The sequence below is a fragment of the Toxorhynchites rutilus genome, chromosome 3 (genome assembly GCF_029784135.1).
Source record: "Toxorhynchites rutilus septentrionalis strain SRP chromosome 3, ASM2978413v1, whole genome shotgun sequence".
Classification (NCBI taxonomy): domain Eukaryota; kingdom Metazoa; phylum Arthropoda; class Insecta; order Diptera; family Culicidae; genus Toxorhynchites; species Toxorhynchites rutilus.
In genome coordinates, this window is record NC_073746.1 from 43,497,795 (window position 1) to 43,522,242 (window position 24,448).

The window sequence follows — 24,448 nt, forward strand, 5'->3', positions numbered from 1 at the left end:
CTCTCTATCTTTCCCATGTATCTTTATGCATGCATCGATGTTTGAGTTCACCGTGGTTTGACAAACGCTACAGGTGAGCTAGATTTTGTTGTATCTTACACGAAAATTACTCACACGTATAAAATAGCGTGATGTGTGTGAGCTATTTTGCACGCCTATTACTAACTAATACTAACGCGAGGTCCTTTATAGCATACTTGATAAATGTATAAGTTCGTTGGTTTGAGTTCACGATGGGTATTAGAGACGAATGAACTCTCAGAGTTTAAAGTCTCTCTAATTCAATACCTTCCTACCTTCCTTCACGATGGGTAGAAAAAAAACCGTCCATTGATGAGGTAACTACTTTTTTGCATCAGGAGTCAAGTTTTCGTTCCACTTTATATGGACGTACAATAAGATTGCATACGGGGGGTACAAAATTAGTGTCAGGGGGAAATGGAAATGTGGATTGAAGTCAGTTGAATGGAGAGGCAGATTTGTATTCATTAGTCGTGTCAGTTAAAATAACCACTGACTAGACTAGTTCACCAGTCATCCTCGCTAGTCAACGCTAGTCAATTCATTTTCTAGTCAAGTCATTTTTCTGTTGGCGGTGACTGTCGAAGCAGCTCTAGTCGAAGCGGAGCTATTGGGAGTAGAATCGGTCTTTATTTTTCACCGTCGAAGATTTCGGGCCCTGCCCACTATTGCCGAGTATATCCAGTGATTCATTCTTAGTCCCCGCTTTTTCCAGAATGTAATGCTGCAAGCCTAAGGAGCAGTGCGGGATTTTGAAATTGAATACTCCAGATGGTCGTTTCAATATAGCTTTTGATCAAATTTGACGCTTAAATATTTAGTTTGTTTTGGAAACTTCAGTTGTACACCTCCCATTCTAAGAGATGCAATTTTATACTTTCTTCTCCTGGTGAATGGAATTAAGACTGTTCTGTTTTAAGACTCACATTTTCAGTTGGTTTCGATGATGAAGTAGATCCTTCTAATTTGGCTATTATTAGTCGGTTGGTTAGCATAGCTTGTATCCAGCTAGAGATGCACACGTCAAAACCACATTTTTTATAACTTTCTGCATTGCATTGTCAGGTGATGCCTCAATATTCAGAATAGATGTAAGTGAGATTTCTCTAGCAGAGGTCTCCTGTTCAAAAATGATAATTTGCGTGACTGGAATAAATCACTCCAGGAAATAGCTGCAACAGAAACGACCGCTCAGAAAAAGTGAAAAAAGTGTAGTAGGCTAGAAATATTATGGCGCGAGAAAACATGATGATAAATACCTCGCAGAAAAAACGCGTAATTTCTATTATAAATAAATATTTCGTTTTTCGAAATTTATTCCGAGGCCAAAGTAATGGGGGCGAAGTCTCCATTTAACGAGGATAAGGAATCGTGGCGGTCCAAGCCGCCAAGATGCACTATCAGAGTCCACCGCCGGCCCGCCGTCGGAAGCGGCGTGTCTCGCACGCAAACCTGTGTTCCACTGATTGCCCGGTAAGTTTGAAAAATAGGATACGAACCATTAGCAAGGTCCGACCGAGTTTTAGCGGACGACATACGTTTGCCCGGCGCAAAATCTCGTATACTCGTACATACTCGCGCACGGTATTACAAACCGTCTTCTATTCATGTTTTTCCCGCGCCACAATGTTTTTAACCTACTACACTTTTTCTAAGCGGTCGTTTCTGTTGCAGTTGTTTTCTGGTGCGATTTATTCCGGAACCGATGATTTGATACGGAGGTCAATGATGTTTTCATCATTTTCTGAATGACAGATGTTAAACAGATTGGCCTATGTGCTTTAGGAGTTGTCCTGTCGCGGTTTCCGGCCTTGGAAATAATATATCAAGATTGCTCGATGATGGTGACAGTGGTTATGTGTGGCAGGCTCTTCTTTTCGTACCCAAAGATGGCTTGCCAAACAGAGGCGAATTTGTCCACCTTCTTCTTTTTACCTCCTCAGGAACGGTCAACCGTAATGCGGGAACATAAAACTTGTGTCCTAGCAAGCTGCTTTGTGTCCGCTTTGATGTAAGTCTCGTCGTCCATCACAACGACGCTTGACCAGATTTAAGAGAGTATTCTAGTCTAGAAGTTTGAAAAAAAATCAAAAAAAAAATCCTACATATTTCTGTAGTTTGGGCATTCAATAATGTACCATAGAAAGGACATATCGAAAATCCTATTATTTACCGAGTTAGAGCTATTTAGGGATGGGGTATCTAACCTGGTACGGACATAACAATGTTTTTCTCAAAACATTTTTCTTCAAACTGGTGTACACGATACCTTTGTACCAAATCGATTCATGTTGAATTTATATGGATACAATCTGCAGGAATTTCTCTATCGCATGAACCTCTAAAAATATATTTAGAGGTTCATGCGATTTTTCAAATTTTACTATTTTGAAAAATCGGTAAACGTAAGAAAAAAACGTTTGAAACCGCATTTTGTATTTCAAACGGCCGTCATTTTGTAAAACAAGATGTTATTGAATTGTTCGAGGAGGTTCATGCGATTGCGGCATCTTCACTGATTCAGAATCTGCTCGATTTTTGTTTTGTTTCAGATAACCAGAAGGGCTGGAATCGTGTACGCAATGGCACAACTTTTTTGACGTAGAACTACGTCTTTCATTAAGGGAAAGAAAACAGGTCACGTTTTTATGAAATAAAGTTAACGTTAATAACTATTTTTGCCGCGAACGGATTTGGGCGATTTACATACCAAACGAATCGGAAATTCCCTAAGATTTGTTTGATATGCTGTACATTACAATTCCATAGTCTGTATATGGTTTAAATTGATGAAAATTGAAAGCATTCCCATTTCCTCATACATTTGTTCAGTCCATTTGTGTGCTTCCCCGAATGTGAATAACGAGCAACCTATCGACGAGCAACTAAGGGGAAATCGTAAGATGTAAAGTCTCCGTGAACAAAGGAAAAGAAGAAGAATGAAGGGGAATATTGGCCTAGAGTATAAAAAGTGGATCTCGCTGAGGCAAACTTTCATTCTTCGTGAGGAAATCGATTGAACAACATCGTTGCTGGGCGTGCTGGACGGCGAGGGATCGAATGCCTTTCTCAAGGCAATGGGGGTGGAGGAGTAATATGATGGATGAAGTAAAGTTTTCGAAGGACCTTTTTGAAGATTAGAGACGAATGAACTGAAGAAGTTTAAAGTATCAAGCAAGGAAGGAAGGCAAACTTTCAGTACCGTTCTGTATTCAAAGCAGTGAATATCGCTTGTTCTTCCTTGTTTTGCGTCATCACATGTCTTCGAGCTGTAGCCGCGACCAAATTACTCACTCGCTGATGTCTATGGCATTGCAATCATTGCATCAAACTGACGCCATTGCATTAAGGTTCTGAGCTACACAATTGTGTGATTTGGTTTCGCATGACGGTAGGAAAACACTATCCACAAAGGATGACAGCTAAGCTAATCTAGACTGGCAATATTAACAGAAAGGGCTTCTGTTGAGAAGAGCGCAAAACGGAGATAAGTGTGTGTATATTTAGTTGTTTCAAGCCATTGATGTATGGATATAGTATCCAAAGTGTTTAATTCTCCAGTGCAAGCCACATCTAAGGATGACAGCTGTGCTTATCTCGAGCATGTATTATTCTGCGAGCACAAGAATGAATCATCAAACAACTATCGTCAAATGATTCTACAATGAAAAAAAAAAAATTCAGGGCGACTAAACTGGTAGAATGGTTATTTTAAAATGTTTGTAGCATTATAAAATAATATCCGTAGTTATACGCAAGCGACTTGAATTAAACCACAGCGTAGTTCTACGTCAATAATGCGTTCGTGTCTTGAATACAACCTCCTATAATTTTTTTTGAACCCTCTCACTTCATCAGCTCTTAACTATTCTAGTTATGAATATTTTTTCTTCGTTCAATGTTTGTTTTATTGTTGAAAGATAGATGAACAAATGATGATATAATGGATAGTACAAATATTCTTTGTTTTATTTTTACGGGACTCGAAAAAACGTCCGAAATTCATGTCTCTACACTAGAATACCCCCTTAACAATTTCCTGGCCTTCACTAGATTTGCTCTCTTCGGTTTTCCGCCGCTGCCTAACCGCCGCTGGGTCGTTTGGGTCTCCTTGAATGAGTTCACCACCCAGGACGGATATGAGTTTTTGGCGGATCTGTTCTCGCTTTGAACCTATCCGATGACCACTCGACAGATGGTGAAGAAATTCTGCCAATATAAGTAACCTCCTAGAATTTCTATAAACAGTTCAAATCATCCATGATTAAATGACAAGCCTGACAAGACTATAAGCTATCAAATTCTGTCATCCTTATGTACAACCATTAAGTATTTTGAGAATAATACAAAATGAAAGCACTTACCGTTCATGATTATTCACTTAAGTCTTTCCGTGACTTTTATTTAATATATGAACTTATATAGCTATTGACTCTTCGAAGAGCAGTGGTATCTTTTCAACAAAACATCTCCTCTTCAATTCGAGAAATTAACCCAATAGTTATTATCTCAGCACATTTTGGATAGTCGGATTAGAGCTGATCGAGCAGATTGACAAGATATCTATGGAGCAATTTTTAGGCTTTCGGATGATGAACGTACCTGTCGAGCACTAAAAAACAAATTTATCACCATTCGTAGGATACATATGACACGACGCGGGCGGCCTATCTGTTCAAATCGTTCAACGTCAGCACGTTCGTGAAGCTGTTCGAGAGATTTTCCTCCTCCTGCTGCACCCGTTGCTGATTGTTGATGTTCGGCATCGTTGCGTTCTGCATTGTTGTATTCTGCAGCTCCTGCTTGATGTCCGAATTCGAAAAGTGTCCCAGTAAGGATCTCATGTCGGACGAATTTATGCTAAACTCCTTGCCGAAGTCCATATCTAGCAGATTCAGGCTGTATTCGTTGGTGGCTTCGGTGCTAGGTTGTGAACTGATCACAACCGCACCACTGGGGCCCGGTTGATTCAGCGTCATCAGATCGTTCAAATTGATCGTAGTGTTGCCGACGGCATTCGTCGGAAACTGCGAGAACTGCTGCTGAGATTGCTGGAGCTGCTGCTGCAGCTGATGATAGACGGGCAGTGTTGTCGTGGCGGGAGTTACTGGCGTCAGTATGTTGTACTGATTTTGGTATTCTTGGCCACCCAGGAGAAAGTCAGCACTCGGACTGGTTTGATAGCAGCCGGTGGTTGGCGTGGGAGTCAAGCTGTTAGCACCAGCGTATGGTGACGTTGGACCAATGGGAGTTGTGCTGCCGTGCAGTGAAGCTGGCGAAAGTTTATTTGGGGACATACCTTCGCTAGGTTTCCGATAGTAGCTGCCGGGGAAACCGGCAAATTGATGTGTTGGGGAGTCTGTGGAGATTGAATGTTAGTTGTTAATGTGGCTATCAGAGCAAGGACTGTAACTCACCTTTGGGCTCCAGTTTAATAGCTTCTCCAGGCACATTGAGCAGGTTTGGGTAGTAAACATCACCTGAAACAGCAATATTGATTTAGTGTTAGAAAAACGGATCGGTGATACCGCAAATAAGTGCATGCAAAACAGATTAAAACAAATGAACTGCGCGCGTTTGAGGAATTAATGGGCCCGATTTAATGGATGATGAACTGATGGAAAAGCTGAACCAAAAGAAATCCAAACCAAACCATGCGTCAAACGGTACACATAATTACAAAATGATTTAGAACTTACATTTCACAACAACTTCACAAAGGAACCCCTCACCAATATAGTCTATTTCTTTTCCATTGACAGAGAAAATCTCTTCGACAAATTTCACCTGTATTTTATATTTCGGTTTATATTCAATATTGCGCCAATAATAGAGTTTGCGCTTACGTTACAGCTTTGCTTCTAAACAACAGTCATTTAATCTATAAAAATGTTCTTACTCGCGAAATATCGTGGTTAAAGAGGATGTAGCTCACATTTCGATGAATTACAATTACTAATTTTCAATGTTTTCTCATGGTCAACATACAAATCTCAATAGTAGGAATAACCTCAGCTCAATAGTTTTTTTCTTCTTCTCAATAATGACGATAAAAACGATATTACATCTAAAACAACTCTCCGAGTAAATATTTTCTGCATTATGGCTTGAGTAAAGTTGAGTTTCCCCTTCTCTGGTCATTACTTGATCTACGGTTTGTCGCACAAAACGGGTTTCCCCAAGAAAAGTAAAAACAAATCAACGGTAACAATTTCCCTAACTTTTCCCTAACCTCCTGCTGTTGCTACTACTGACTGACTAGCTTCCTTCTTTGGTTCAACCAATCACTACAATCTGTCCAGCAAATAGTTCTAATTAAAAAAATGTCACAGACGCGAGCAAATGCGATGTGCCTTCTTTAGCCAATACTTCCAATTAAGTTTTTTTTTGTTGTTGTTAAAGTCTAAAAAATCCAATTTTCTTCCACCCGTCACCACCACTGTGAGTGAACGATGTTAGTTTCTTGTTTACCAAATGTTTGTTCGTTTTTTTTTCTGCTTCAAATACAGTTAGCCAATATCCCAAATGTAAATTTACCACAGTGCGTATGAATCTTTGGCCACCCCTCGGCGGTCAATGACAATGTGCAATGGGCACAGCTGCAATGTTGCAGCTCAAGGCGGATCGAAGTAAGAAGACCAACAACCGGATGAATGTGTGTGGGTGATTATGCGGGTGGATGGATTGAGGATGATAAATGCGTCGCTTCCGAATGATGTGAAGACAGAGGAAGAGGACAGTAGGTATATGTGTGTGTGTATGATAGAGAGGAAGAGAGTGAACCTTCGACGGACTTACGAGTTCCTTCTGGTGCGGTATCAGGGACCTCCCAGCTGCTAATTTTTTGCCGCTTGCGCTTTGGACTTATATTGGCTACAAACACACAAAAATAAGTACGAATCAGTTGTCAGTGGAATTTACTGTGGCTAAAAGGCATGATTGTTTTTGAGGCATTCCTCCAATCAACACGAATTTTCGAAGAATTTTTTGATCTCATATTTTTGGTTTAGCTAAAACTTTGCCAACTTGTTTGGCACAAGATATGATGCCATTTTAAGGTTTTTTTAAAAATATGATCACGACTACTCTTTTGAAAAAGGCTCATGCAAAAATTGTATCATTTCAGAAAATAGATTGTTACGGATTATTAGATTGAAATGGTGTCTAATGGCGGGTTTACATTAGGGAGATCTATAGCTATAGATGGATTTATTCACGTGAAAATAGGTGTAAACGGGTGAGAATAAATATGATACACTTATTCGAGGTATATATAACTTGAATAAATTCAGCATATGTAAACGCTTGTGAATTTCTCACTGGTGAGAAATCACTAAAGTTGGATGCAGTTCTACTTCAGGTGAATAAATTCACCGAAAATATGAATATATTCATTATAAAAGTTCACGCTAGTGTAAACGGTTAATGCGATTTCTATAAATCTCATCATTTTTCTTCACATGAATATATCCCTAGTCTAAACCCACCCTAAGGCAAAGTTATAGATTATAATTTTGTGGTTCTGGAAGAAAAAACACACTAAAAATAAAGCTTTTTTTTATCGAAAAAAGGAAAATAGAGTTTCGAAAAGGAATATCTCAAAAACTAAATTATTTAAAAATCTAAATTTTTGACACAATAAAGCCCATACTGTCTCATAGAACTGGAAGAAATTTAATCCTGAGTAAATGAATAATGAATTTGTATGACATTTTGAAATTTGTAGGTTTTTTTCCAAATTCATTTTAAAACCAATTTTTTTAACAGTGTATGTGTAACCCAAAACCCTTATGCTATTCTGTACATTTTTGTTAAAGTATTTATATTGATCAAACACACCGTTTTGGCAATATAATATTATTTAGTGAATAACAACTATTTTCACATTCGTCCTTTTTTCTTGATTTAATATAAACATAATCACTATTAATGGATCGATATGATGCCTTCGTCGAAGTTGTATATCATAGTAATACAGTTATCAAAATAATATAATTTCGCTTAGTATGCGATCGATCGTGAGTTCAAAACTCAGGGCCCTCATTGACCATCTTTGTGTTGTTACAGAATAGCTACGTCCACGCAACAATCATCAGCGATGGAGATCGATCCACGGTCGAAATAAGATCGATTCATCCATACAACTGCTCTGCTCTGCAAGAAACATCGGGCGGCTGTTCTATAAATAACTCAACAATGATCAATAAAAACTGTCTCCGCTGTCCGGTCTAACTGGATAAAGGAAGAACAGAAGGAAAACGCTTACGCCTAAATGGCTACTGTGTAAATGTGTACTATATGCAATGGTATAGAAGGAATACTGGCTAATGGCAACAGTGTAATGTGCTAATTATATATATGATAACCATGTGACATGTACACGATTAAAATTCGGCTCTGTTACAGCTAAAATGCTAATGAGCCTAAGATAATTAAATGGGATTAAAAAAAATTATATAATACACACCGAGAAAAAAGGAAACAAAGATTGAAAATAAATCTTCAAAATGCATGTTTTTCGAATCGTTATTTTTTACACAATGAGTCCATATCATTCGCCAACAACTGGTAGTTTTCTGATGTTGGAGAGCTTACAGGATTTTTTCAAATTTGTTTCCAACCCAAGTTTTAGCAGTGTATTATAAAGCCCACTAATAAAAAAGAAGTTTGACATAGCACTTGAGGGTAATTGAGAGAAAATAAAAGCAGTTCAAATCAAAATTATAAGTTCGAGCTTTAATCCGTATCAGTGGTACGGCCATTAGTTTCCGATTCCCCGCAGATGTTGCTGTGGATGTGCCCTTGCACAATTCCATTAGAAGAGCTGGAAGTGAAAGTGATCTACCAGAATTTCCGAGAAGCCTTTTACAGTTCATGGCTGGTTCCCACGATTGTGTTAGAAAAAATATTTTTCAGTTAAAGCCTGAAGTTGATAAAGATGACGAATTCGATGAAAATTGGATTTTCAGTTTAAAGAAAATCCATATCCACATATATGGAAATGTACACAGATAGTATAATTTGGGTGAACAAGATGTTATTTATGGTGTGAAAAGATTGTCCAGACTCCTTGTCACTAGAAAACAATTTAAGTAAACAATTTGAAGAAAAATATATCGAACAGCTATCATTTGAACAATGGGTTACAGATAGATTTTTCTGTTTAAAACTCGAATGAATTGTGAGAAGGTGAATTTTTTGCTTTGTATTACAGGATGAGGTGCATTTACTACGAGTAGATCGACATTGTGCTCCCTTGGCCGAGTGGTTAGCGTCATAACTAACATGCCGGGTGTTCGGGTTCGATTCCCGTTCTGGTCGGGGGAATTTTTCGTCAAAGAAATTTCCCCCGACTTGCACTGTGATCACGCGTATTCTAGAACTTGCCACTCAGAATGCATTCAAGGCGTGTTATTTGGCATAGAAATCTCAACTAAGTACTAATAAAAATGACGCAAGTAATACTACGTTGAGACGGCGAAGTTCCTCTAGGAACGTTAGTGCCATTGAAGAAGAAGAAGAAGAAGAAGAAGAAGAAGAAGATCGACATAAAAAAATAACAAAATGTATAAAAATCGAAAAAAATCGAGGTTTTGTAAATTCAAATCGAAGTATAAAATTGAAGCCTAATGGTATTTCCTTGCAACATTTTATGGGAAAGGCTTAAACGCATGACCACTATAACAAGATTAACTAAAAAGCGGGAACATCCAATCATAAATGAAAAAGAGTTGTTCGATTGGGCAAATAATCTAAACGAAAAGAATTTAACAAAATTATTTTTCGATTTTGCCACTGATTAATACGAAAGCATTGCGTCAGAGCTCACCGAACAATATAATAATGCAAAAACTATTCAAGGAACCCAAAAGTTCCACTCGTTTATTCTTTTGTCAAAGAGCATAACTGAACTCGAACTGCAAAGAAAACGATGCAATAATATTCAATATTGTAAAAGAACGTAAATAAAAATAGAACTAATGAATATGTACACCTTCAAAAATTTAATATAAGAGATATTTAAAAATAAAATAAAAATACAAATATCCGCAGGATACCCAGCAAACATTGAATCGCATAACTTAGCATATTGTAAGTCACACATAAAGTGAGATCGAATCAAAATTATATATACTGTCGATCAAAGGATACATTGTGTACATCTAAAATCGTATAAAATGCGAAAAGCTCGATTTTATTTACCACTACATAAATCACATGTGCATATCAGGCTGATGCAGTTTGTGAGTCGCATGAACAAATACATTGAATCAATTTAGTACTACGAAAAATTGTGTTAGATGCTATGGAAAATCGTTCAACAGTTAGTCATATTAGATCGTAATTGAGACCATATTACAACATATTACAAATTTGACATATCAAGATTCGTGATGTCGTGTGTACAGTGTCGACGTCCGAAAACAGCTTGAAATTGGTGAAATTTAAATGAAAATTCTCACTTCATGTTATTTGATTACTGAAAACACGTAGCACTGAACCTTGATCATTTTTGTATAAATTTCATGGCATTTCCATTAAAATACAATAGACGACCAGGAATGACGTATCCGATTACATTTTTTCGTATTATATGTACGAGTTTTAACTGCTCTAGAATTATATTGTAGATAGCCGTGCGAAATAGCTGTTACTTATCTTCCAAACAACCGGAGTTCGAATCCCATCGGAACAAATTTTCTTAACTCATTATTTCTCTTAACTAATTTTAAATATTAATACCCCCATCCCACTAAAAGTCAATTGAGTAATTCCTATTTTTAGAAACATAAATGTTTTCATATTGCAAATGGCAGTTCGTGAGGTTATAAAAATAATTATAACCTCACGAACATTCTCCGCTATTCGGTTTTTGTTTGCCTGTAGTAAATTGTATATACGCAAGACAATAGTCGTACTAGAGACAAGTGTAAGTCGTATGTTCATACAAACTAATTCGCAAGCAATATCATCTTTGCATATCGTCTTAACTTTTGCATGTATATTTCAGTTAGGCACATCGTATACCACTCAAAAAATATGAGATATATGATAATGTATACGCGCTGGTTATACGATTCAATGTTTGTTGATGCTAGCAAATTCATGATGCTAGGTCGCATATAAATTCGTATCATAATACAATCATGTACATCCGAAATCGTACAAAATGCAAAAACACGATTTTCTACTGAAGTAGTATATCGATATAACGATATAACGATCATCCCAGAATCGCGATATGCAGTATTATATACGCACATTCTATTCATTTTATGCAGCATTGTCGCGTCGGGTATATCAGTGTAAAAAGCATCGTATATCGTTATATGCGGCTTTATATGCGTATAAAATATGGCATATACGTATATCGCCTCCACTTTTGCGTGTATATGCCAGTTATATGCATTATATATCATCTAAATGTGTCTTGGACGTATGTATATCGCTTCCAATTATGGCTATTCATAAAATTTAATGTTTGCTGGGTAGTCTAGCAAGCTCACCCCAAATAACGAAAATCGCGGATAGCGCAATACAGGACTAAAAATGAGATTCAACCACGAAGAAAAGATATTTGGCGTCGTGCACAAATTACGTAACGCTAAAAATCCCCCCCCCCCCCTTTATCGCGTTACGTAATTTGTGCACGATGCCTTTCAGCATGAAAACTATATTTTATCAATACAGAAATTATTGAACTATCCATCTATAAAGTCGTGTACTTCAGTGACCAGACAATGTGAAGGTCCATGGCCAAAACAAAAAAGCATGAGGTAGACTCACAGACAAACTCGCTGACAAATTCCGGGAAGGCCTATAGATTTACTGTGAAATTCGCTATCGTGAATAATCCGCACCACGGATCATCCGCTCGCGGATGATCGGGGTTCTGTAGTATTCATAAATGTGTAGTTTGTGCATTTTATATAAAGAAACGAACCTTATCACATTGATATCAAAATATTACAAACACGGCTTGTTTGATCAATATGGCGATTTCTATTTGTAACGATTATCTTCATCTTAAATCACGACTACTTTTTCAAAAGGACCTATGTGAAAATTACTGTAATCTACTAAACAATATTGAATTGCCAAAATGATGTGTTCAATCGATCAGCATGATTCAGCAAAAATGTGTAGAAAAGCGCTACGATTTTAATTACCATGTAACCCGGTCAAAAAAATTGGTTTTCGTAGAAATTTGAATAAAAACTTGAAAATTTCAAATTGTCATAAAAATATTTTTCATTTGCCCAGAAATAAATTTTATCCAGCTGTTGGAGACAATATGGGCTTTATTGTGTTTAAAATTAAGATTTTTCGAAAATGTAGTTTTTGAGATATTCCATTTCTAAACATTATTTTCTATTTTTTTCGACCAAAAAAAGTTTTTCTTCAGTACCTTTTCCAGAACCGCAAAACCTTGCCTAAGACGCCATTTCGATCAAATAACTCGTTTTGGCGTTATAGTTTATTTTCTGAAATGATACTATTTTTGCATAATCCCTTTCCAAAAATTGGTCGTGAAGTATTAAAAAAAATTCTTCAAATAGCATCGTACCTATCGTGCTGAACAAGTTGGCAAAGTTTCAGCTGAATAAAAAATTTGAAATTGAAATCGTCTCGAGTTGATTGGTGGAATGTCTCTTTCGTGTTTCATGTAGTCGGGTGGTGATATGGAAAGGGAGGAGCGTTTGTTTGTGCTGTTTCTTCGCCTAAACATCGGCGCTGTAAGCTGTGCTATTGGGCCGTTGCTGCTGCTGGTGGAGTGGACTCAACGGACCGGGTTCGACCGGAGCATAATAGCAGGAAGTTTCGTCAAACTCGCTGAGGGCAGCATTCGGTGCTATCGAGGTGTAGAGAGCGAAATGTTCAGCCTCGGTCAAATCTACACTTGGGTCGAGCTGAATACCGAAACCACCCTCGACCAAGTTCTTTATGCTTCGCGCATCGGCAATGGCAACCAGCTCGAGGTTCCCATCTTGGATCGGAACGTCCAACTGTAGGGCACTCACCGCTTTACGGTCCAGAGGTGGAAGCGAAGCTGTGCTTGCTCTCTCGTACGAATCGTTCCCCGGAAGGGAGAGATGCGTTCCGCTGCCACTCCGGTGAGTTAGGTTAGTCGACGGCCCGTCCCCCTTCAGTGGGATATATATAACGTCAGGATTTGATTCGGTCGTTGGACGCTTGCACGAAACACTACTCACACTGCGCGCCACCGGTTTGCCGGCCTTACGCTTCTCTTCCTTCTCGGAGGATTTGCTACGAACGGACTCCCGAGTGGATTCGTTGTCATTGAAGTTCGCTACGCTTGGTTCTTTGGATCCCCCCGGGGTGCCTTTTTGGGTGAGGGTCGTCGTGCTTGCGGAAAGATCTGACTTGCTTTTCTTGCGGGAGAATAATTTTGAAAAAAATCCTTGCTTCCTAGTTTTGGGCAAAGTTCCGTAATCGTTCTTTGTGGGGGAGGCGGGGGGCGTGGGAGGAAGTTTCTTATTGGGAGGACTATCGGGCGACTTCATGATAATGATTTGATCAGACTGTGGACGCGGGGTAAGACTACGCATGGAACCCTTACGAATAATACTATGCAAAATAATTTCATCGCCCGCGTCTACATTTTCCTTATTCTGAGTATTATTTGGCTTAGCGCGTTTAGGAGGAAGGGGAGGCAATTTGCCGTCTTCATTGTTTTCTCGCTTTAGTGAACTGATTTCACTCGGAGGTGGGATGATAATCATCGGCTCAACAGCGTCATAAACGCCGGGTTCTAACTCTAGCTGACAAATAGGACGGGGAGGAACCGGAGGACCTAACGATAGAGCAACGGGATTCTTGAAGGCACGCTGCAAACTTGTATACGTGGCGGCATCGTCAAACGCCTCATCGATGTCCATTTTGTCTCCGTTCCCTACCAGCCCAGTAGGGACGGTGTTCTCCAAATTCTTCAGCTCATTCTCAATAATCATATTCTCACGCCGCAGCTGGTGATCCGTGTAGATCTCATCCAGCTCGGCCACCTGCTCTAGCAATTCATTCAACGTCGTATCTTCGTCTTCCTTTGGGGCCTGCTGCTCGAGAGAGCCGCCATTGGAGAAGATATTATCTTCCATCAGTTGATTATCAACGCTTGAAACCATGCTGTTGTTGTTGGCTTCGTCGAATTCGTTTCGCTCGATCCATTCGGTCGTTTTCTGTTCGCTTGGAATCTGCTCCGATACGATTGGTTTACTTTCCGCCACCGGAGTGTCCAGCACAATCACCTCGTCCGACTGCAGAGTGACCGGAGTGGCTGATTTCTCCGGCTGAGCGACGACGGTACCCTCGAGAAGAATCTTCTTGAAGACCTCATTTTCCGGGGAATCATTTTTCAAAATGTCATGCTGTAGAGACCAAAACCTGCGCCTACCTGAGTCCAGCGGGACGAGCTCGAACGGCAGCGGCACACTGGTAGCTCCATCCGACGGCCTTCTCAGTTGGATGTTCACCTAAAGAACACAGAGAAAAAAACAGTTGTAGAATTCGGTAACAGTGACTCAAAGTTAGATTCGTACCCCACCATGCAGATCTTGTTTCACTGCTTTTGAAAGTCGAAACAAGCTTTCGAAACATTCTATGTAAATAAAACTTTTGATATAACGTACATTTAAATATCAAAATTTCACGTATTCTGTTTCTGTTTGAGTATGGTTAGTAAATAATGATGATAATATCCTACTGGAAGATGAAGCCTTTCTCGTCATTTTTTTCTTTATACAGTTGATTGAGAGTAAATAGATAAATAACTGAAAAATAAATAGAAAAACAAAACATTGGAACCAAAATAAATTTTATCCATCAAATCCAAGAAAAACAAATTCTCCAAGAATTTTTCACGTCGAGCAAACCAATCCATAGATATCTATATATATATATATATATATATATATATATATATATATATATATATATATATATATATATATATATATATATATATATATATATATATATATATATATATATATATATATATATATATATATATATATATATATATATAAATGGATTCCTGTCTGTCTGTCAGTCTGTCTGATTCTTATGGACTCGGACACTACTGAACCGATCGACATGGAAATTGGTATGCAGGGGTTTTGGCCCGGGGAAGGTTCTCATGATAGTTTGAGACTCCTCCTCCCTCTCTAAGGGAGGGCTGCCATACAAATGAAACACAAATTTCTACATTACTCGATAATCAATCAAGCAAATGAAACGATATTTGGCATTGCATAACTCGAAAACTAATCAAGATAATGCCAAATTTGGCATGCGAAGGTTTTAGGGGACACAACATGTTTTTATGGTAAATAGACACTCCTCCCGTCTCTCTGAGGGGGAGGGGACTGCCATACAAATAAAGCATACATTTCCGCATAATTCACGAACTAATCAAGTAAACGGAACTAAATTTGGCATGTGGAGGTTTTATGGGGAGGAAACATTTCTAAGTTCGACACTCCTCACCCCTCTCTAACAACATCAATGTTGTTTTGATGCATATCAATGTTGTTATACGGAAGGGTATACCCTAAAGAATATCGGGGTTTTCATTGTTCAATTATTTATAATATTGATGTTCAGTAAATAAGTTATCAACACCATAGATGAAACTCCAGCATCGACCAACGTCAACAAAACCACTTATCGCCAGAAGGTAAAGCAGATACAACGGGTTCATGTTTAGCCATTAACTAAACAGTTAAACATAAATAACACCATACGGTAAATGCAACTGACGAACCATAAATGCAGCCACAGATAAGGACTCGGGTCGAGGTCATAAAACGGCTACAGAAAAGAAGGAAACATATATGCAGATAGGATAGATTGTGAGATAACTTTCTACATAGAATATAAAATAAGAATCAGTTCTGTCGTAACCTTAATTGGAGCAACATTGCTCATTAGTTTTAGTTTTCTAATCGGTAGGATCGATTTTGGCTTAGAGTGTTCGCGAATCGGAAAGTGATAGTGCAACAGCGCGTTCGCGAGTGAATATCGCGAATTAGTGATCCTTCACTAATCGAGTCCGGACACAGCCGAAGTCATCGTTCCAGATTAACGTAATAAATTTTAAATTATTTTTATAACATTATTTTTAACGGACGGACTTTTTCGTAACTTCATCCCGCCACCAAACCATAAATCATACTGTTTCAGAGCGTTTAGCCCCCACTAGTGGTAAACGACACGTTGAAATATCACATAATCTAAGTGAAAACTAATATAAAAAAATGATAAAAATCTAATTGAAACTAAAATCGTCTTAACTGCTTAATTGATTAAAGCAAGTGTTGCCAATATGAACCCTGAGATGCCAGGTGCAAATATGTTTACAATCCCTGTGAATGTCCAAGATCACGCTTATATAACCCATACTAACGAAATCTTTTGCAATGCAGAAGAAAAAGTGCTGAAGGCGATGCAAACGCCTCAAGCCATAAACAATTTGCCATCCTTCGACGGGAATCCTGTTAAATTACATTCATTTAGAAGGTCAGTAGAAAATCTACTACCCTTCTTAAACATTATGAACGGCACACCTTTCGAAGAGATCTGGTTCCAACTAAGCGTTAGAAATATATGGCACTCCGCTTAAATGGAGCGAAATTAAGGCAAACTTGATTCTTAAATGTTTAATGTTTACATAATCGGTCCAAAAAAAAAACAGTAGCCTGCTTCCTTTTTCCACCCAAAAAAGTTTTTATGATCTTTCGAAGCCGATTTCATTAAATACCATTCATATTAATCTCAACCTAACATCGTTGTGTCATAAGCAATGCAGTGCTACCAACATAAAACAATAAACAAATATATTGACGTTGGATTTTGAAGTACCTGTTTGTACCTTCATTGTTCAGCACAAGTGTACACATATTTTAAAACATACCAAACACAAGATTTTTATGAAAATTCCAATATAGGAAATCAGGAACCTTTACCGAGGCCGCAAAGTATTTAATTAATTGTTCATGAAACTTTTAGTACCGATTTTGAATAGAATTGTTACACATTGAAAATGTGTACGTTATATCGAGTGACGTTATATTGAAGTATTCCTGTACATCATTTCGAAGTATAAACCTAGTGGACAAAAATATCGGAAAAAACGTTTTCTTTCTGTTTTTTAAAAAAATTGTGGACTAATAACATTTTTTTCGAACAAAGTTCCAACTATAGCAAATCCATTTAAGGTCTGCTTCATTTAATATTGGAACACAAACAATTGCGTGTAGTTCAGTAATTTATTAACGAATTCATAATTTGTTTTTCATACAAATGTAGCATTTTCTTTACTCTTTCATAAAAAATTATTCATTGCTGTTTCGAAATTCTCGTACTTTTCCCGTAATACGGCACATTAGGCGGCACACACCCTTTTCGTCCACCGTTTTGGCGATTTGATTCCACCAGTTCTTCATTTGAGTCATGTTCCTAACAAGTTTTCCCTTTGCCTTAAGCCTCCGCTTCGTGATTGCCCAGTATTTTTCTATCGGCCGGAACTGGGGGCAGTTTGGGGGGTTGAGGTCCTTCGGTATTACGCTGACCCCGTTCGTTGCGTACCATTCCATAACCGTTTTGCTGTAATGGCAGCTTGCGAGGTCCGGCCAAAACATTACTGGACGGTCGTGGGCACGAATAAACGGCAGAATCCGTTTCTGTAGGCACTCTTTTTTGTAGACTTCTGATGTCATTGTCTTGTCAGTGAGAAAGACTTTGGTTTTCTGTCCACAACTGCATATCCCCTGCCAAATCATGTACTTGCGGGCGAATTTATCCGCAAACACGAACTTAAATTTTGCAGGTACATCCCCCCGAGCCGTCGCCAAATAAAATGTTTGACCTGGGATTTGCCAAAAGTCCGCCTTCACGTAGGTCTCATCGTCCATCAGAATACATCCGTCGAACTTGGTCAGCACTTGGTCGTACAGCTTTCGAGCACGGATTCTGGCCACATTGTTCTGCTTCAGCGTCCGATTTGGCTGTTTGCTGGCTCGGAATGACCTTATTCCTTCCCAGAGACGAATTCGTCGCACCGTACTGTGAGCGGCCTGGAACTTATTGGCCAAATCGCGGTCTGAAAGATTGGGATTCCTCTTGACGGCCTTGATGACTTTCCCACGCAGTTTCCGGTCGACAGTTCCACTCCGACGCTTCGAATGCGGCTTCCGAGCCGTCGTCAATGTTTCCTTGTACTGCTTGATAACACGCCATACGGTATTTCTGGGCATTTAAAGCTGTTTAGCTAGCTTAGATGCCGACAATGGATTTTCAAGAAAACTGTGCACAATTTTATCTCTCCGTTCGGCTTCCATGGCGGTTGTTTACAAAATGCTATCGTTTGGTGTTATGACATAAATACATGGTGAAAGGTAATGAATTTCCCGACACGTGGGTTAAAAAAGTTTCCAAATCCGTCCACTAGGAGCGCCACAATGAGCAAAAGAATTTGTTCCAATATTAAATGAAGCAGACTTCAACCTTATCAACCAGCTTTCAACTGATCCCAGTAACGTATCTGTAGGATTTTTCAACACAACATAATTTTTTTTAATTTGAATGAAAAATTTGAAAAATTTGATGATGAATAATTTAATAAATAATGATCGCAAATTGAATGGCAGTTTGCGTATGTATATCATGCGTGAGTATCATCACTCTCCGCAACCCTCGTACCTACGAACGCATGAATGCAAAAGATACGAATAGTTCATTCTGAGAGTACGCATCGCATTTTGAACTCCTGGTAAAATATGTTTTCAAGTGCTCCTTTAATTTATTCCAAACTTTGATCGATCGACTATAAAAACCAGTTGAACATTTCAATATGAAACGTTCATAGGTGTTTCGGAGATACACTAGGCTAAAAATGTTCCTGCTAACATTAGAACTTACTGCATTATTTGAAAATTTACAGATGATTTTCTAAAACATAAAAAACCCCTGTTTTTGGCACTTTTTTTTAAATTGATGCAAAAAAATAAATCAAATTTGTTTTCGTCAAAACACTGAATTAAACTTGTACAGAATTTGTTTGAGTTCTCAAAACTACCTTTCGGTTTGCGATGCGCAAATCGTTTATTGAATTATTCATCATCAAAGACGAAGGGGTAATTTTTCATTCAAATAAAAATATCTCTGCACGGAAAGGTCCTATATGAACGTTATATAAATCAAATGAAAGCTGGTTAATAATGTTGATTTGATTCGCTATAAAGTTGGCTAGCAAAAAATTGTGTTAGCCCACAAAGTTTTTGAAAAAACAGAAAGAAAACGATTTTTTATTTCTCGCAGATATTTTTGTCCGCTTCTTCTACACAAATCAAGATGAAAATTTGTTCTAAAATATGTTCTGAATATTCTAAAAGATGGAGGCTCAAGCTTTAAAATGATGTTTATACCATTATCTAAATAGAAAGTTTCGAAAGCTTCTTTTCGACCTTCAAAAGTAGTGAAAAGAGATCTGCATGATGGGGTACGAATTCGAGTCTGAGTCACTGTAGGTCAAATTCAAAGAGTAACTCACCATCACCGGCTTATCGATTTCGATCGATCTGTACCGGGGGGTCCGGAAACTGATGGCCACCTGTTTGTGTACGTTCGTGTGCTGAAATTCGCCATCGCCTTCCCACAGGATTTTACCGTGCTGTTCCTCGTAAAACCGCACGGCGATATCCTCCTTGGCAACCTTCTCGCACAGCAAAATAATCTCCTTACCGCCGGCCACCGAAGCGGTCACGTCGCTAAGCTTGCAGATCACCAGATCCGACATGGCTTTTTTGTCATAGATCACGTCCGAAACCACTGGCTGCAGCGGTTCCGTAAATCTACCCCGCTGTTGGCCTTCCAGGAAGACCTGGAAGCAAAGCCGAACGGCGTTGAGATCGATGGTTGTGGGCTGCTTGGCATGACTATATCCAGCTGAAAACGACACATAAAATCAGATTCATGGGATCAATTCTCTAGAAATCAAACAACTCACTTTTAAACGGATCCACCCGAATCTCCTCCCTTAACCGGAGTGCCTCCTCAATGTCCTTCTTCTTAACACACTGAATGCCCAGATTGCTGAAGGTATACCCCATGCTACTGCTGTTAATCTCTACGGTACAAACGCCCTTCCTACAACCCTCCTTGCCGACCAGATTGTGCGGATGTGGCCGATAAGGGGGATCCTTGGTGACGCAGGACACGACCACCACCGCTCGGCCCTTGTGCCCCCGTACCTCAATGCTGGGGAAGGTTTTCTGATCTGGAGTGCTATTTACGCCGGGGATCGAACCCGCCGATCGACCCTCACACTCATACCGGAACCGGAGCGCCTTCGACTGGGGCTGCTCGGTGATGACCACCGATGGCTTTTCGGGTGCTGTGGGTGGCATATCTTCAACAATTATATCAGCTGGAATGAGAAGGGATGAAATTCATTACATTCGGGTTTGGCTTCTCTTGGATAATCGATAGATGGGATATGCGTGTGAGGTTCCCAAAATTGAGGTTACCTCTCGCTGCTTCGATCTCGGGTGTGTCCTCCGAAATGGAAGGTCTGGTTATGTTTATAAGTGGTGGCGCTGGTGGCGGAGGTGGTGTGGTGTGGTGGTACGCCTGCCCACCAACGGATTTGCCACCTGCGACCACATTGTATAGCCCAGCCAAAGGGGATACTTTGAGCTGGTCGAATTTGTGGAAAAGATTAAGGTGTTCGTAATCCGACGAGGACGTGGATGAGGACGAGGACGCAGAGGAATCGTTGGTGCGGCTGGTTTTGAATGGTGAAACTGATCGTGTTGGGAACGACATTGTGTCACGTTTTGGTGTTTGGTGATTTTTTTGTGCGGCGGTCGTTGAACTGGCGTAGCAAAAGTTGCTATTTGTGCAAAGATGTCAATGTTGTTGTAACAGTGTTCTGTTGAAAATTTTGTAACTTGTTAATTGTTGTTCATACTGTTTCTTTCGTACACATGTGGATACAATTGAGCAACAACTTCTGGGATGCAGTCATACCAAACCATTATGTTATTTTCATGGATAGGTGAAAATCCAGCGGATAAGTTTGGAGTATGAAAACATTTCGACAAAAAAAAACATTCAAAAATTCTCGAACTGAAGGTGGAGTGTGTGTAACGCATTGCCGTGCGCCTACATTGCATACTCACTAAGATACTATTGTGGATTAACATTATCTTTCATCGTAAACATGAAGAGCATATCTGTATAAAAATGTTTATTAGAAAGTTTGACAGAATGCATTGTCAGAGACAACGAGACACCGGGACACACGAGGTAAAACGTCCACCTTAAATGAAACAGGCTGGAACATGTATTTTTAATACATATTTTAATGTGTTTTGTTTTTCACATTCACTTCGTAGGAACGTTCCTTATTTCGACTATACTCACAGTCAGAATATACTGTACAAAATTTGTCATTTTGATCGCTACATCTTCTGTGTTCTTGCCCTTTAACATTTTTGTTTTAAATGTAGAGAGTAGTTGATACGTGATATTGAAAGAGGCATCCTATCAGAAATACACTCAAACTAGTGTTGGCAGAGAAAATATCATCTTTAGCAGGAAAAAAGCTTTTTCGTGTACTAAAGGGTAAAAAGGACAAATAAATGCACCTTTTCAAAAGTGTTCAGATATTTGTATGTATGGAGTAGACCTCTCTTCCTCTCAGACTGATCGTCAGCATGGAATTTTACCCAAATAAAAAGTCTGCACTATGCTAAGCAGAGATCGAACCTGGCTGGCGTGAAAGGCTGTTTTATTTTACTTTGTACTCTTATATTGCTATGGCCTGTACCTGGCATATATATTATACAGAAATTCGCCTCTCGCTTGAGTAAATGTTGTACCAGTAGCTCAAGCTCATTTGAAAAAAATAAAAAATAAAAAAATAAAAAAATAATTTTGGGTGTAGTTTATAAAACGTAGTGACAACGTCGTATTCGTACAATTTTGAGGACGCCGGATACTCGCGTATGAAAAACGATATCGACAATTTCATCAGATATTCTGTTTCGGAAACTAAAAACGCCTGAAAAGGCGCTAAGAGTTATCCCAACGTTCCGCTTTGAGTGGCTGACGGAATGCATGGCGAAACTCATTGTAAGCAATCGACAGAGTTTGGCAATTTATTTTTAATATCGTAAACGATCGAAAGAAGGACAGGAGGAAAACATTACACGATAAACGCGAGCCGAGTGTACGATCCTAAAATTACAATCTATCGGGAGCGGGATGCATTAAAACCCAATGCAATAAAATAATGGAAAGGAAAGGGACCAAAAAGATCGCACACATTTCTTATCGCGCTAGACTTTGTTACTCTTAGTATGCAGTTACGAATCTAAGATAAACTCTAACCAGGTCGCATGTGGTGAAACACAGATAAGCTATAGGTAAAGGACTTATATGCAAAAGAAGTAAGAACGTTTAAAGTTTTCTCTTTCCTTCACACATTAGATTTGAATTTAGGCTAGAGTTAGGATAGGATAAAAATTGTATAAAAACCCAAGGTTCTCTGAATAAAGCAAGTAGTCTTTGGAATCGTGTCGTACGATTAAATCCGAAACTTCCTATTGAGTCGACTGACGAGAGTTCTTCAGATTCAAGTTTTCCGTCCGCAGCAATATTGTATAATTTGCACTCGGAGTTCGTGAAGATCTTGTACTCGTTGATCCTCCCGCTTATTTGATATTTAATAGATTGATTTTGCTCCCGTTCGTTGCTCGTCCCGTACGGAATTCGTGCGAAGGCAGCCAGTTCAGTTTGTTGAAAGGAATAATACTGGTTAGCATCCGTTCGTGGCTTGTTTCGTAGGGAATTAGTGCGAAGGCAGTCAATGCAGTTTGTTCCAGGAACATGCGTAATTCACTCGACACTTTTCAACCCGGTGAAGTGCCAATCCAGATTCGCAAGGTTGATTCCTTCGCATCAACTGACTTTGCGTATTGGGCATCTTTTACAATCATCATACACCGTAATCTTCTCCGTTGACTCATTCACAATGGGAGAGCATTACAATCACGCTTCGAACACAACAACGAAATTGTCATTCGAATATAAACTGGTTGAATAAATGAATGTACACTGCCACAATTGTACACAATTGTAAAATGTAATTTTCTTTTAAAATGCTTACTTCTGAGTGTTTATTTAACCCATTTCCATTTTCGCTTCAAACCCAACGTAACACGATGCTATATGCCTCAATGCGAATTTCAATTGGACTAACAGCACCTAATACATATCGTATCGGAGTATCGGATCATATGGGAACATATGGGAAATCATTTTTACGAATATTCCACATTTTGGTAGGAATAAAAGTTTCTTCTACTTTGATGAAGTTGCAATGCTGATTTCTTCGTATCTTCAATTTCGACCAATCGATATATTATACAATATATTATTTTATTCATTGTGATGAAATGTTATGGAGTGCTCAGATCGGTTGATGCAAATATCTCGTAAATCCATCGGGAAATAACTGACCAAGAATTGTAAGTACATTCCCGCCGCATGTGTCGCCAATTTTGACCAATCAGACGTCGGTATTTCCGTTAGGACAGGGGTTGAGATTTTTCAATTGTTCGATAGTAAGGTTTCATTACATATATTTTTTTATTCAATGTAAAAAATTGTTATGGAGTGCCGAAATCGATTGACGCAAAAATCTCATCAACCCATTATGAAATGACTGAGCAATAAGCGTTTGAAATTGGGCAACTTTTACGATGTGCTCGATACTCGATTTTCAATTTGTACCTCAATATGTTCCCGAAAGACGTAATCCTACGTCAAAAAAAAGCTCAAATTTTGACCACTTTGCGCCACTCTCCCTTAAGTCCGATTGAGCTGAAATTTTGCATAGGGTGTTTTTTTTCGAGGTGGTGAACATTTGTTATGAGGTAACTTTTAGAATTTTAGGGTTGATTTTGACGTAGGACTACGTCTTTCATTTCTATACTGGGGTGTAAAATCAAAGTTTCGAAAACGAAAGCGTTACGCCGGAGACCGAGATTTTGAGTGTTAATAGCTCCTAAACAACTGAACGAAATGGTATGATAAACACTTCATTCGAAAGATAAAATGTCTACGCGTTCTATACTTGTTACTTTCTGATCCAAAAACTTGTTTCAATAGCCTTAAATTTGCTTTCAAAATAGGCTATTGAAATCACCAATCGGTATATAAGCGAGCGCCGCTCGGAAATCCACTCAGTTCTAATTGAACAGCGATTGGAGCATGTTGTCGCTGTTGTGGTGAAGCTCTTCAGTGAAGCTATCATGAAAGCGCGGATGAACGGTGTCACCAAGAGCCTGTTTGTGCACCTTAGGCCAGAAGGGAATCCATCAGGAGGAGAGTGATGCTACAA

At 38.9% G+C, this 24,448-nt stretch overlaps 1 protein-coding gene across 12 annotated transcripts in view; it reads right to left on the reverse strand.

The window, feature by feature from the left end:
• Nucleotides 1-4,631: 4,631 nt before the first annotated feature.
• The window catches only part of LOC129775606 (embryonic polarity protein dorsal-like), a 65,490-nt gene continuing 45,673 nt past the window's right edge, over nt 4,632-24,448 (reverse strand). For 9 of the 12 annotated variants that reach the window (XM_055780558.1, XM_055780554.1, XM_055780549.1 and 6 more), the window contains 3 exons: nt 20,048-20,467; nt 19,592-19,986; nt 9,022-14,513 (listed from right to left, as the gene is read on the reverse strand). In XM_055780558.1, the coding sequence (XP_055636533.1) occupies nt 12,744-14,513; nt 19,592-19,986; nt 20,048-20,447 (2,565 nt within the window). In that variant the 5' untranslated portion in view covers nt 20,448-20,467 and the 3' untranslated portion in view covers nt 9,022-12,743. Of the gene's footprint in view, nt 5,381-5,438; nt 5,502-6,819; nt 6,895-9,021; nt 14,514-19,591; nt 19,987-20,047; nt 20,468-20,567; nt 20,972-21,221; nt 23,396-24,448 lie in introns of those variants that run through there. The other 3 variants (XM_055780559.1, XM_055780548.1, XM_055780547.1) reach the window with 3 other exon arrangements.